Source organism: Pan troglodytes, chromosome 4, assembly GCF_028858775.2.
Source record: "Pan troglodytes isolate AG18354 chromosome 4, NHGRI_mPanTro3-v2.0_pri, whole genome shotgun sequence".
Taxonomy (NCBI): domain Eukaryota; kingdom Metazoa; phylum Chordata; class Mammalia; order Primates; family Hominidae; genus Pan; species Pan troglodytes.
The window spans coordinates 20,837,556-20,852,091 of record NC_072402.2 but is presented as its reverse complement, the minus strand read 5'-3'; the positions used below and the strand labels follow the sequence as shown (position 1 = coordinate 20,852,091).

Here is a 14,536-nt window from a genome sequence, read left to right as displayed (position 1 = left end):
ATAGATAGATAGATATAAAATATTTTAAATTCAAAGTAAGATTATTCATTTCCTTTGTAGAACACACACCATAGTGGTTTACTAACCACAAATGCCGTCTTCCAATTGTTTTATAATTTTCTCTTTTGCTGAACTAGTTTTCATACATTTATTCAGACTAGATAAACTAAAGCCATTTGTAAAGATTATTTCATCATTTAAATGTAATACTATTACTTTATTACTATTAAAGTGGATGATTAAATTTAGAAGTGGAAGAATATTGGCATTCTTCTGGTTATCTTTGACTCCAGTGAAAAATATGATATGCATGAAAGAGTAGGCATGTGCATAAACCATGCCTGGTAAAGGTATCCTCTCTGTGTGTGCATACGTGTGTATAAGGCATATGTCAAAGCAACACAAAATGTCACAAACATCATAGGAGTCAATTATTTAAATTTTGCCATGAAAAAATATATTATAAAAGCTACTAATAAAAAAATTGCCTGATTGTCCTTTCTTTATTTTCCCCGCTCACTTTCCAAGCAAAGAAAGAAAACTGACATTATAGCTGAAAGGTAAGCCAGAGGGCAGAGAAGGAAGAGCCAAGACCCAAATAATATACCACCTGGATAGTCCCACAACACAGTTCCATAGGCTAATCATCCAAGTTATCCAAGTCATCCAAGTTATACAAAGTTATCCAAGTCATCCAAGTTATACAAAGATCCTCTCATGGCAAATTCCATATTGTTCTTCCTCATTCCTGGCAAATGCTCAGCAGGAAAAGTTGAAGTCAAGGAAAGTGAAAATGTCAGATAAATAATAGGTATAAATACACTCTAAAATGCTCTATCTTCCTTGAAAAGCCCAGAGGCAGAGAGCATGAGGCCTGAGAAATTCTGCCAACTGCAGGTCTCCCTCCCATCTCTGACTATTCCCTTCTGTCTTATTCTGCTGATTCCCACAGAGAAAGCAAGGAAATCACAAAAGCACCAGCCTGAGTGTAGAACATTTTGCTGCATAGTGGGCCAAAGGGAGCAGAGAGAGGCTGAGGGGATGACCCAAATGGTCAAGTTGTTTTTTTTTTGTTTTTTTTTTTCACTTGAAATGCTATTGAGTTGAACTGGTGTGTATACAAGGTCAGACAGGACTGGGCAAAGTCACAATCACAGCCAAACCCCATTACGGTTCCTCACCTGAAGCTTTCTTTAAAAGTAGAGGAAAGCAAAGAAGAAAAGAGAAGGTGCAGCCCATGTCTGCTCTCAGCTAGAGACAGCGTGGTCCCTGCTGATTTGGGGGTTTGACCCCACAGGGCGCAGGAGGCAACTGTTCTGTGGTGACCCAGAGCTTGTCTCTAAAATCTCTTCCAATCCCAAAAGATATTTTGGAAAACATTTGGAGTCCCAGTGTGGTGTGGTGAAAATACTATTCAAAAGCAACTATCAAAATAGCTAAATTATTCTTGTATCAAAATCAATTTTACATTTCAATATAAGAACAGGAATAGATAGAATATCATTTCTATTTTGAGAGAATATCTATTGGCAGTTTTCAGAAATGGACCATTTGCCATGCACAGATCAGCCTTGCACAGGAGAGAGGATGCATATTTTAACATGTTTGCAGCACACTACCTTGATTAAGAATGAAAATTTCCAACAGAGCCCTTGGATCCCAACCTCCTTCATTATAACTATTTCTCCAAATATGTAGCCACCCTGGCATCAAGCACCATAAAGATTCAGCTAACAGGTATATGTAGGAGGTTTTCTTGTTTTGCCTGATTTTTTAAACTAACATGTTTTACCCTTTCTTTTGCTCTATTAACACTCACTACTTTCAGTGCCTGACACTGCACAAAAAAGAGAACCATTTTATTCTGAAGAACTCAAAATAACTTCAAGAATAGGAGCTATTACAGTACATAGGTGACAATCTGACACTTAGGAGCCTGGCACCCTCAGCCATTCTGCAGAAATGCAAACCCAAAACTCAACCCCTACCCAGGGGGAAAAAAGGTGTTTCAATAAAAGCATCTCTGAACAGAACTAGGAAAAATCAAAAACATAAGAAAAGGGGAAAATACGCTGTGATGAACTCTTTTTACTCCCCATTCCCTGGACATTCAGCCAAACCCCTGATCCTGCAAATCTTTCCATCTTTCTGTCACCAAGGTCAGAGCACAGCCCAGCTGCAGGCTCTCACTGAGACTACTGTGGCCTCCACATGTTCTCCTGTTTCCACACCAGCTTCGCCCTCCTAAGGCTCAGGTTGACCCAGTCACTACCCTGCTCAGTTGCTTCCAGGGTTGGAGAGTACACGTCTCAGCCCTCATATCTGGCCACACCTTCACTCTCACCTTCATTCGCACTGCCCCTCTGCCCACACCCTAGATTTCAGTCCCGCTACTGACTTCCCATTTTTTGCATACACAGGACACTTATTTGCATTTGTGCTTAGGCAATAGTCTTTCAATATCTCCCTATGTCCAAATCCTAATCACACTTCAAAACTAGGAAGTGGCCGCCAGACAGAACACCCTCAAACTGTTACCACCAAGCCTACAGACCTCCCTGCATCCATGTTCACACTGTCTCCTTCCATCTGCAATGGAAAAGGGGTGCTTCTTCTGGCTAAAGGCTAGGGGAGACCTCCCTCCCATGGCCTGTGGGACCCACCCCAACCCATGTACTTAGGAACCTTCTCCCATCAATTATCCCCCTTTCTCCTTTATCTTTGACCTCTCCCTCTCCATAGGCTCTGCCCCATCAACTCACTCAAGGTATCTCCATTTATAAAAACCTTCCCATGAACCATTGCCAACACTTTCTCCTTCTCCCATTACTGCTTTCTTCTTCTTCTTCTTTTTTTTTTTTTTTTTGAGACGAAGTCTTGCTCTGTCGCCCAGGCTGGAGTGCAGTGGTGTGATCTTGGCTCACTGCAAACTCTGCCTCCCGGGTTCACGCCATTCTCCTGCCTCAGCCTCCCGAGTAGCTGGGACTACAGGCGCCCACCACCATGCCCGGCTAATTTTTTGTATTTTTAGTAGAGACGGGGTTTCATCATGTTAGCCAGGATGGTCTCGATCTCCTGACCTCGTGATCCGCCCGCCTCGGCTTCCCAAAGGCTACTGTTTTGTTTTATCATCTGTATAGAGCCAAATTGCTTGGCCACTCTCCCTGTCCCCACCTCCACAATTTCCACATACCCCCGCAACCACTGCAGCCTCACCTTCATCTCACCACTCATTTCTCCTGGCTGGTGAACTCATCCCATTAGTTTGTAAAATGTATTGACGCCTACATGTCATATTGATGCTTACATGTATTGCCCCAGACAACACATGCCTAGCACTTGCCCAGCACTTGGGGGAAGGGGAAGTGGGGAGAGGAGAAACCAGATATGACCTCTCTGAGTCAGAAGTTCTAACTGATAGCTAAATTCATGCCAGAGATATATTTTATTTAACCTATGATGCTTTTAAAAATATATTATTTATTTGACAAAAATTCAGGAACACAAAAATCTGGGATTTGGCTTCTATTAAAGAATCTAGAAGCTCTGGCAACACGGTTTCTTTCCCAGGTGCCAGTATTCAGCTGAGAAGCAGCTGCTCCTTCCAGGGGGCAGGGGCTCCCTGGTCCACCATGGCCCCACCAAACCCTCTTGGCTCCTTGTCTTTACTTTGGTGGCCCCTGTGGGCATTGGAGTTTGGAGTTTGAAATCCCTGCTTTAGATCAGTGTTATCCAATAAAAATACAAGTATGAGACACATATGTAATTTTACTTGTAAAACTAACTTTAATATTATATTTAATTTAACCTAATATATCCAAAATGTTATCCTAACACGCAATCAATATAAAAAGTTTAATAATGGGATATTTCATATTCTTTTCTTTGTATAAGTCTTCAAAATTTAGTGTGCATGTATGCATTTTACACTTATAGCCCATCTCAATTCTAACTAGCCATGTTTCCAAAGTCCCATAGCAAAATGCGGGTAGCGGTTGCCACATGGAACAGCACATCTCTGGATGCTAAATGGTTAGTTACAAGAATCAGATCTTGCACGCAGAGAAAGTCGGGATGAGAGAGAATATTAAGGAGAAAGAAGGAAGCTGGCAGGACTAAGAAAGTGGGTGTGGATGGTAAAGAATAGGTATGTGAGATGTTTAAAAATAGGAGGGAAAGGGACAAGGACACAGAGACAATGAACCATGCTAAGTGAAAAAATCTGCTCTAGTCTAGTCCTCCATGGGAGAAAAACGTCCTTTATAAGCAAATGCAGTTGATGGGCAATGCAGATTTTCTGGAGGGAGGATTTGGGGTTTTTTAACTAAGCTCAGCATTAGACAGGAGGGGTCAATGTAAATATCACTTGGCCACTTGTGTGAACTCCACTTCACACACTTGGTATTTAAGAGGCAGCAGAATGAACCAGGCTAGTGAGGACAGGATTCTTGGTCAATATTGGGATTTTTTTTTTTTTTTGATGGAGTTTCACTCTTGTCGCCCAGGCTGGAATGCAGTGGCGCTATCTCAGCTCACTGCAACCTCTGCATCCTGGGTTCAAGCGATTCTCCTGTCTCAGCCTCCCGACTAGCTGAGATTATAGGTACCTACTCAACACCCAGCTAATTTTTGTATTTTTAGTAGAGATGGGGTTTCACCATGTTGGCCAGGCTGGTCTTGAACTCCTGACCTCAGGTGATCCGCTGCCTGGGCCTCCCAAAGTGCTGGGATTACAGGCGTGAGCCACTGCGCCCAGCCAATATTGGGATTTTAATCTGAGTCATGGCTGGAAGTAAAGGGAAGGTAAGAGACTTTCTTAGATAACGGGCTTGGGATGCAGAAGAAGTGCTAGGTACAAAAAACAGGTCAGGCCGGGCGCGGTGGCTCACGCCTGTAATCCCAGCACTTTGGGAGGTGGCTGAGGCAGGTGGATCACAAGGTCAGGAGATCGAGACCATCCTGGCTAACATGGTGAAACCCCGTCTCCACTAATAACACAAAAAATTAGCCGGGCGTGGTGGCGGGTGCCTGTAGTCTCAGCTACTCGGGAGGCTGAGGCAGGAGAATGGCGTGAACCCAGGAGGCGGAGCTTGCATTGAGCCCATATCGCACCACTGCACTCCAGCCTGGGCGACAGAGCGAGACTCGGTCTCAAAAAACAAACAAACAAACAAACAAACAAAAAACAGGTCAAGGAGATGGGTCAAGGAGAAGTAGCAGTGAAGAAGGAAGGGAAGGAGAGTATCTTGAGCCAAGATCCAGGCAGAATTCAAGACTCAGAGGCATAGCTAAGTAAGGATGTATAGGCAGGAATCAGAAATCCAGATGTGTGGGTGCAATGTCAGAGGCCAGAAAGGAGACTTGGGTGCGAAAAATGGATACCCAGAGTCAGAGTCCAATACCAAGAACTACATCCCTGACCCGGAGACCTCAGAAGTAGGATGCTTTTCCATCCTCCATGGGAGCACAATATGGCAGCCACTTAGTAGGTACCACATCCTCCCTTCACCAGACTTTAATTCTGCTTCTTGTCTGCCCAGGAACCAGAATTAAAGTCTAGGCTCGCAAAAGCCAAGCTACCAGCTGGTGGAAGAGGGGAACATCAAATATATCTGCCAGGCTTAAAAGGACTTGGAATTGAGAAGGCAATAATATCATTTCACAAACATAAAGCGATTTTGAAGCTTTTCCAGAGGTCTTATCTCTGAACAGTTCTAGCCTATCCATTCATCCCTTCATTCATTCAGTCACCATTTATTGAGTAGTCTTCCCCTGAACTGTTTTACAATGCTGATTCACTAGGTCAATTGTACTAGGGCTTGCCAAATTCCACTCCAGCAGAGCTGGCGAGGCAAGTGAAGGTGGTTCAGGCTTAAGCAAAATAAGTTCAGATTGTTAATGCTGAAGGGGCCTCTCTAAATGAACCCAGTGGGATTAGGAGGATACAAAGATCCTAAGATGTCCAGAGGTCCACTTGTCTATATTTGTTGTAATTTTCCAAATTGGCTAGGACCCAAGAGAACAGGAAATAAGGCTGGTATAAAATATCTCGAAAAGACTTCACTGAAGAGAAGAAAATTGTTATCTCAAGAAGGCAGTAAGCAGGACTTTTAAATCTCATTATATTACAAATACAGTTTTCCATATTGCAATATAATCTCATTATATTACAAATACAGTTTTCCATATTGTGGTATGGAATATTGTATTTGGAATACAATATTCCATACTACAGTTAAATACAAATATTTGGAGACTTTAGGGACATTGCAGCCTGATATTCTGCCAGAAAAAAAAAAAAAAAAGTTTCTAATGGTAAGAAACTGCTACATATTAGAGGGGAAAATGTATTTGGATAAAATATTGAATTGTTAGGGATAAACTTCTCACCTCTGATTCATAAAAAGCACTGTGAGTTAGAAGAAAAGGTTGATGGTGAAGAGCAAATTAAAATGGCACATAAAGTTAATGATGTAGAAAAAGGCTGTATCTTCAATGGTGCCGACCAATCAAAATTTACAAAAACTGTAAAGGCTATTTGTTAAGTGAACAAATGACTTGAGAAAAGGGTGCCTCTTCTTTGATTCAATAATTAGCTTTACAGAAAGGTAAGCATGTCATAAACAGGTATGGTTTATACTCTACTTTTATAAAAACATGCACGTTTATATAAAGCAAGTTCTAGGATAATATCTACTTCATTCACATTAAACAAACAAACAAACAAAGCCCAGTATGCAAATAATGACCCTCAGTTATCAAGAAGTGGTCTTATTTAGAACGCTTGACTTACTGAGGCAGGGAAATATGTGATTTTTAGTAAGTTTTCCAGTAGCAAAAAGAAATTAAAGCAAAGAACTTTCTGTTTCAAAAAATTATTTTCAAGCCAGGCATGGTGGCTCACGCCTGTAATCCCAACACTTTGGGAGGCCGAGGTGAGCGGATCACCTGAGGTCGGGAGTTCGAGACCAGCCTAACCAACATGGAGAAACCCCGTCTCTACTAAAAATACAAAATTAGCCAGGCGTGGTGGCACATGCCTGTAATCCGAGCTACTCGGGAGGCTGAGGTGGAAGAATTGCTTGAACCTGGGAAGCAGAGGTTGCGGTGAGCCGAGATTTCACCATTGCACTCCAGCCTGGGCAACAAGAGCAAAACTCCGTCTCAAAAAAAAAAAAAAAAAATTATTTTCTCCTTACCTAATGCAGATGCCTGCTACGATATTATAAATAGATATAGACCAAGAAGAAAAAATATATATAACCTAATTTCTAAATCTGCAGATTTTGTCAATGCTTATAAAGTTATGCGGACATATTATTTATACGCCATTAACCAGGATTGGTAAATGATTTAATAAGCATTATGATCAAAGAAATCATATTACATGTTTCCTTTAGGTATCAAAAATATATCATTAACCTTTATTTTGTGAAATCATTTTCAAACAATGAGGTAAAAGAAAGAGGAAGAAGAATGTTCTATTTTTAAATGAATCTGCTAATCCCATTTTTTTCCCTCAACATAACATATTCATTCTTCATGATAATGCATACATACTTGCTAAAAATAATGTAAGATTTTTTCCATTGCTGTATAAAATTGTAATGTCACCAGTACTACCTTGATTTGTCATGGGCTACTTTTTCCAACACTGCAAGTAACATAGTTCATATCCTAAATTAAATACGAAGGAATGGCAAAGCACCCTGTTAATTTTTTTCAACCACACACTTATTTGTAATAGCAGCAATAGCAAAACTTCAGTATACTTTCCAATAATAATAACAAGCACAGCAGCAATTGCTAATGTTTATTGAACACTTGCTATAGTTTAAGCCAATCTCTCATAACATCTACATGCTAACACTTCCATTTATGCAAGATTCATAATTCAACTCAAATTTGCCAGACACTTATTATAGCAAGTAAAGGTTACAGGGAAATATGTCATCCTCTTTACTCCCTTTCTTTGGAATAAGCTGATGATCCGAGCACTTTTCATGAATGCTATCACACATCAAACTCCACTTTCCACCCTGCTCCAAAATGTCCTAAGGTCTCATCTACCCTCTCTCACTTTCAATCTGAAAGGGGTCATTTCTGAAGCTAGACCAGTATAAAGCTACTAACATTGTTTTAGGGGCTTGATTTTGATATTACTAGTTTTCTTCAGTGACTTTAGTCGTTTATAATAGGAATTATGTTTTTAAATCTGTGCCTTCTTTAAGATGGAGTTGTGTTCTTTGAAGTCATAGTAAAAACATCTGAAAAATTGCAAAAATCAACCCAAGTCATGTTGTTGAATCATTTTGTTAAATATGTGCTTTATTTAAAAGCTCAGATAATAAAGCAAGATATACTTCATGTATAGACTTAATTGTAGAAAATTTTTTTTCCACTTTTTTTCAGGGCTTACAGATATGTTTTAGGAATCTTATCCCAATGAATAGATTCCTCTTGCTATGTTTCAAAACATATCTAACATACACTGAATAATTTTCCTACTTCTTTTCAAAAATAGTTTATCCTTTGTGAAAGCAATTTTAACAAAATTTACTTAAAGAGAAAAAAATAAAAGTTCAGCATTCATAAACACTACATGCTTTTGTTAAAATACTAAAAAAATGCAACGTATTCATTCCTCACTCTTTATCTTAAAATACTGACTTTCTGATCCTAGCAAAACATAATTTTAGTAACTCGTCAAGGCAGAATACATAAAATTGGCATATTTTTGATATGCACACAAATTGAGAAAGCATCTTTTCCAACTGTGTTGCAGAAAATGAAATGCATCTGGTATGACAATATGGCCCAACACGTGAACCAGAATCAGTGGGAAGAAAGGGATATTTTTTTTTCCTTATTCTCAAAACAGAACATTTGAAATAATGCACATCCCCCAACAGCAAGGCATTATTAAGTCTGTTAATACATATTGCAAAGTGTGTTTGGCTAATGAAAACACAATAGCAAGAGGACCAGCAGGCACATGGAAAGTAGCCTGGTTTGTTCACTTTTACTCATATATACCAGTGACTCCCAAATCTCTTTCCCCAGCCGTCCAAACTGATTTTTTTTTTCTTTGCTTTTGCTTAACATCTCCACCCACTGTCAGAGTACGTGCACATATGTTGTTGGGGCCTCGTGCTGGGCTAGGGAGGTGGAGACGTGGAGAGTGTTTTGGAGAACATGGCTTATGCCAGGATCAAGCAGAGAACAAGAGAAAAAATTAAACAATTTGCCTATTTTTGCAATACATTTTATTTCTGCCTTGAAAGAAAAGTCTTTTCATCTAGGCACTCTAAAGATGTATTAAATACTTTTATTGTGTTTCTTTCTTGAGTACTGTGCTTGTGAACTGTGAATAAAGCTGAAATCTGTATGTGCTACACACCCCTTTCCCATGCCCAGGTCACTTTGGAGATGAGCTGCTGAGAGAGTAAGGAAAGATCTCTGAGATATTCAGGAAGCTTGGAAGAGTGCTGCAAAGCTAAGCTGACTCCTGGGCAGCTGAATGCATCCCCTTCCAGGTTCCAATTCCATTTTTTCCTCTTTCCCATTCAGAGGTGAGCCGGGCTCCTTTGAGATGGGCAGAGAGGTATTTCCAGGACTGAGAAATCCTCTCTTTTACATTGGTCAGAGAGTGCTGCTGAAAGCCATTATTTGTGACTCATTACAGAGAAATCTCTCCACTTCCCAGGAACAAGGCCCCATGAGCAGCAGACGCTAGGGACCAAAAATGGTATCTCTTTCTGGGACTGTGTCTGGCATTGGGCAAGTCCCTCAGGGTTTACCATTCTGTCTGCCTATATCCCATCTTTCTCTTATTTTTTGAAAGATATTTTAGCTTTTCTATTTCTCTTATGTCTATGTCGAAATGCTGATTCTCTATAATGAAAAGCTTCTTCAGAGTTATAGATCATGATAATCTCATTCGTGACAAAATATACATGCAACAATACATCACAGAACAAATTACAAATTATGATAGCTAATCCATCATAGAATTGATTGTATATAGGGATGGGGAAAAATCTCCAGAATATACGTAAACTTGCAAGGCTCTACTTTCATCAGTAAGACCAAAGACATCTAAAAAATGGAACAAGTTCTAAAAGTTGTCAAAGGTAGCTGTCATAATGGAAAAAGATTCTGGAGACTGACTTGAGTACAAAACTTCTCTCTGTCATCTACTAACTACGTGACCCTGGAAAGCTTATTTAACCTATGTGAGCATTGGTTTACGAATCTGTAAAGTGACAATCACATAGGTCTGCTGTGAGGGTTAAACTATGTAGGGCTATAAAATGCCCAGCATATGGTGAAGGCATACATAATAGTGTTAATTTAGTATCTTCTCCAGAATAAGTTTATATCTTTTGTATACAAAATTCATACTTACATAGTAGTGTTTTTTAAATAAAGATCGACAGTTTCTGAAAACTTTTTGGCAAAAAGGAACATAAAAATTCAGAGTTATCTATTTTTGCTTTAAAAATATCTTGGTTCAGTGAACTGTAATGTGATTTAATAAGTTAACATTCACAGTAATATGATATATACCTTTCAAAATAATTCAATTATTATTTGTTATTCTATTATCCTTGATAGTGAAAGAAAAAAATGTAAAGTTCCCCAACTCTGAAATTCTTCTACATTAGGATTATGTACACGCTCAAAAATAAATACTTCCTTTAATATATAGTATTCATCTATACTGAATTTAAAACATTCTTCTAAAACCATTTATCACTTTACTTTTAAAACCAAAAACAGGGGCTGTATCCAGTTCACTTTCAAGATGACAGGAAAGGTAAATGTATTTGGTCTTTTTGTCACTATTATCTCTACTTACTCTTCTGAGAATAAAATATTTTTCTGGATCATCAGGTGTTTGCTTACAGCAAGCAATTTTGTTTATTAAGGAACAAAACATATTCATATTCTGCTTTACTTTCTGGAGCTACACTAAGAAATCAGTCCATGAACTATAAAAACTTCCAACTGAAAGCCTTTCTATTCCCGTATCTTACCCTTCAAACACAGCCTGTTTCTTTGTAGCTGAGCTTTTAATCTACTAATAACTAAAGTTTTAATGCAAGTGTCATTCATCTAACATAATTAATCAGAGTCAAAACAATGAGAAAGTTTAAGTAAACTAAGATATATTGGGAGAAAAATGTTCTTTAGGTCTCTGGCAGAGTGAAACTTCCAAAATATTTTCTAGAATTAAAATGATTTGATAAACATTTACAAAAAGAGCAGTGCCTCTTCGAAATTGAGGGAGTAAAAACTGCTATTCAGTGGGACACATTGTGGGTCCCACACATAAAATTTCTAGTAAAAGCACTTTTACAAACCTTGACTCTTGTCTGAGCAATCAACATGATGTATAAAGCAGCATACTTTAAAAGCAAGTGCTTCAGGTGACTATTAAAACTTCACAAGGCTCATAGGAACATATGCATTTGACTAACTGGGAGGAGACGCTCCCGCTGTCCACTTGAAGGGCGGTGATCCAATTGCAGCAGGAAGGTTTAAGAAAGGGGTGCCGGAAAATGAGCAGGCCTGAGATGATGCTTTCGCTGGCACAGGACCTCACATGTGCCATAATTTACCTCTCCACGTTTCTATTTCTTCCTGCCAGCCATTTGCTTCCAATGGTACCCCTCCACACCACCACACGTGATCGTAATTGTTTTTAAGTTATTGGGTTAGTTTTTTCTTTTGCGAAGATGAGATTTGGCTGGACATCTCCTTTCAGGAGAACTCTAAAAAGTACCCACTTTAGGTCTAACTTTTCATTGACTACTCAGAAAGCTTCTGGTGACAGGTATCATTTCTACCAAAAGTAAAGTCCGGGTGCAAGTCAGAACTCTTTCATCTTTGCTAAACCAGAGCGAGATGTTTTCTTTCCACTGTTTCATCTACTTAGAATTAATAGCATTTCTCCTCCCGCCTCCCGGCCCCCGCCCCCCGCCCCCCGCTGCCCGGGTGGTGAACGCCTGAAGAGGGAGGCGTGGTCCCACGCACCTTGTCTCCGGCCGCGCCCACCGGCACTCACCTGGCTGCTGCCGTGCTCCTCGCCCGTCTCCGGGGCCCGAGACTCCGCGGGACTCCGCGCCGGCTCTGCGGGAGGAGGCGGCGGCTCCAGCAGCTGCTCCAGGCAGGCGGTGCCCGGCAGAGAGGAGCTCTTCTGGTGGCACAAGTGCGCCCCGGGGCCCTGACGCCGTGCACCCTCATCTCGGGCGCGGTCCCCCCTCGGGGGAGGCTGGGGCGAGGAGGACAGGGAGGATGAGGCGGAGGAAGAGGAAGGAGCTGAGTCGGGGGAGCGTCCGCCAGGAGGCGTCCCTCCCGCTGCTCCCGAGGCCGCCGCGGGCCCCTTTCCGACGGGGAGCAAATGCTCGCGGATCCGGCGGCGTAGCGTGGACCCCTGCTCGGCTCTGCCGGCGCCGCCGGGCTCTAGGGGCTCCGGCGAGGAGCAGCACAGGTTGGGCTGCGAGGAGGAGAAGACTCGGTCCAGCACTTGCTTCCGCTTCTTGAAGCCGCTCCACCTGCTGCCTGCACCACTCCCCCTGGCCGGTGCATTCCCTGTTCCCACCGGGGGTGGCGGGGAGGGCGACGGGGTGTCCGCAGTGCGGCGCTCTGGACCCCCAGCGCGCCCGCCCCCGCCGCCCTTGCTCCTGCCCACCCCCAGCTGCAGGTTCTTCCAGAGCCGGGCCTGGAAGGAGGAGGACGCCGCCGGCGGCTCTGGCTCGCCCGCCGCGGCAGCCCGGGGCTCCATCCTCCACCCCCTGCTCCTCCTCTCCCCTCCTCCTCCTCCTCCTGCTTCTCCTCCCTCTTGGGCTGCACCTCCTCCCGGGTCCCCGCGGCGCTGGCGGTGGTGGCGGCGGCGGCGGCGGGCGCAGCAGCAGAAACCGGGAGTGCCCAGCGACTTCAGGCCAGCTCGGGGGAAAGAAGCGGCCGCCGCCGCCGAGGCTTTCTGGCCTCGGGACTCCGGCGCCGCCTCTTCCTCCCGCACCTGCTGGGGTGGGCTGGAGCCGTAACCGAATCCCGGCCGCGGCGCCTGCAAAGTTTTTCGCTCGAAGCTCCGCGGCTCCAGTCCACTGGCGTCCCCCAGGCCGCGCCCTGGCTCCCTCTTCTCTCTGGCCGAGCTCGGGAAGCTGCACGCACCGGGGCGTGCGCGTCCAGCTGCGCCAGGGACCGCACCCGGCGCCCTCTGGGCAGCACCTGTCAGCGGCGGGGGCGGCTGCCTCCAAATTGGGCGCGCACGCGGCTCACACAACAAGGCGCGTCTGGCTGGAGACTCCGGGGACCAGCAGTCCCCCTGGGGCGCCCCAGGACCATCCTCCAGCTCCTAGGTGGGAGGGCCGGTAGGAGCCGGGTGGAGCTAGGTAGGGCCCGAAGCCAGCTTGCTCCCTAGGATCCGGCCACAGTTGCCCACGCAGCTCGCTGTGCGCTGGCCGCGCTGGCGATCGTCTGGGTCGGATGAAGCGAGCTGGAGTGGAAACTATGTGCCCTCGATGGGTCTCGTGGGGGCGCCGATCGTCCACACTGAGCGATGAACCCGACGGAGTTCTAAAGCTGAAGACGTCTGCCCCCGCCCCGTTGCGCTCCCTGGGTCCAAGACGAGAGTTTAATTTCTTCTGTCTTGACTTCATCCCCATCCACCCCTCCCTTTTCTTTATTTGCCTCTGCACTGGTCTCTTATGATCAGGTTCTAGCATTTCCGGAGTCTGACGATAAAGCCAGCCCTTAAGTTGCAGGGAGTTTACGGTGGACGAAGATGGGTGATGCGCACTGCCTTTGATCCGATTCGGCACGCACAGAATCTTGTTCTTTTCATTCAAGCGCATTTTTTCTTTGGTTACTTCATTTGCTTGTTGCAAGGCAAACGGAAAAGGCTTTTTAGCTCATTCAGACTTTGCTTCTCCCAAAGCTGCTCAGCCAGGGTCTTCTGATTCTGCTAGGAGAGACTTCTGAAAGGCCAGCAACACAATGCCTCTTTCGTCCTCCTAAATGGGGAAAACGGGAGAGTTCCCTAAGCTGCGGTAGCACACTGATCAGTCTTGTCTAGCTAGCAGTATGCTTTGGAGGTGTTACCAACCTAAGTTTTTTGTTTTGTTTTGTTTTTCTTACCTTTATAACAAATATTTATTAAGCACCTACTATATACCAGGCACTGTGATAGGCTCTGGGGATGCAGCTGTGAACAAGGCATCAGGGTCCCACCCACATGGAGCTTATTGTGAGGGTGAGGGTTGGGAGGTGATGTGAGACAATAAACAGAATTTCTAATATGGAAAAGTCCCATGGAAACAGTTAAGCAGGGTACCACATAACAGAGTGGCTACAGAGGAAGAGCTTCCAGACAAAATGCAGGACACCCAATTAAACTGACTTTCAGATAAACAATGAATAATGTTAGTATATGTATGTCCCAAATATTGCATGGGACATACTTATACTAAAATACTATTATTTATCTGAAATTTAAATTTAACTGGGTGTCATGTTTTTGTTTGCTAAA

The 14,536-nt window shown here is 43.3% G+C and overlaps 1 protein-coding gene across 14 annotated transcripts in view; it reads right to left on the bottom strand.

The window, feature by feature from the left end:
- Positions 1-13,243, bottom strand: part of MCTP1 (multiple C2 and transmembrane domain containing 1) — a 595,843-nt gene extending 582,600 nt beyond the window's left edge. For 3 of the 14 annotated variants that reach the window (XM_054684985.2, XM_009448833.5, XM_009448834.5), the window contains exon 1: positions 12,071-13,243. In XM_054684985.2, coding sequence (XP_054540960.2) covers positions 12,071-12,790 — 720 coding nt within the window. In that variant the 5' untranslated portion in view covers positions 12,791-13,243. The remainder of the gene's footprint in view (positions 1-12,070) is intronic. The other 11 variants (XM_016954519.4, XM_016954523.4, XM_054684986.2 and 8 more) reach the window with 5 other exon arrangements.
- Between the last annotated feature and the right edge of the window lie 1,293 nt (positions 13,244-14,536).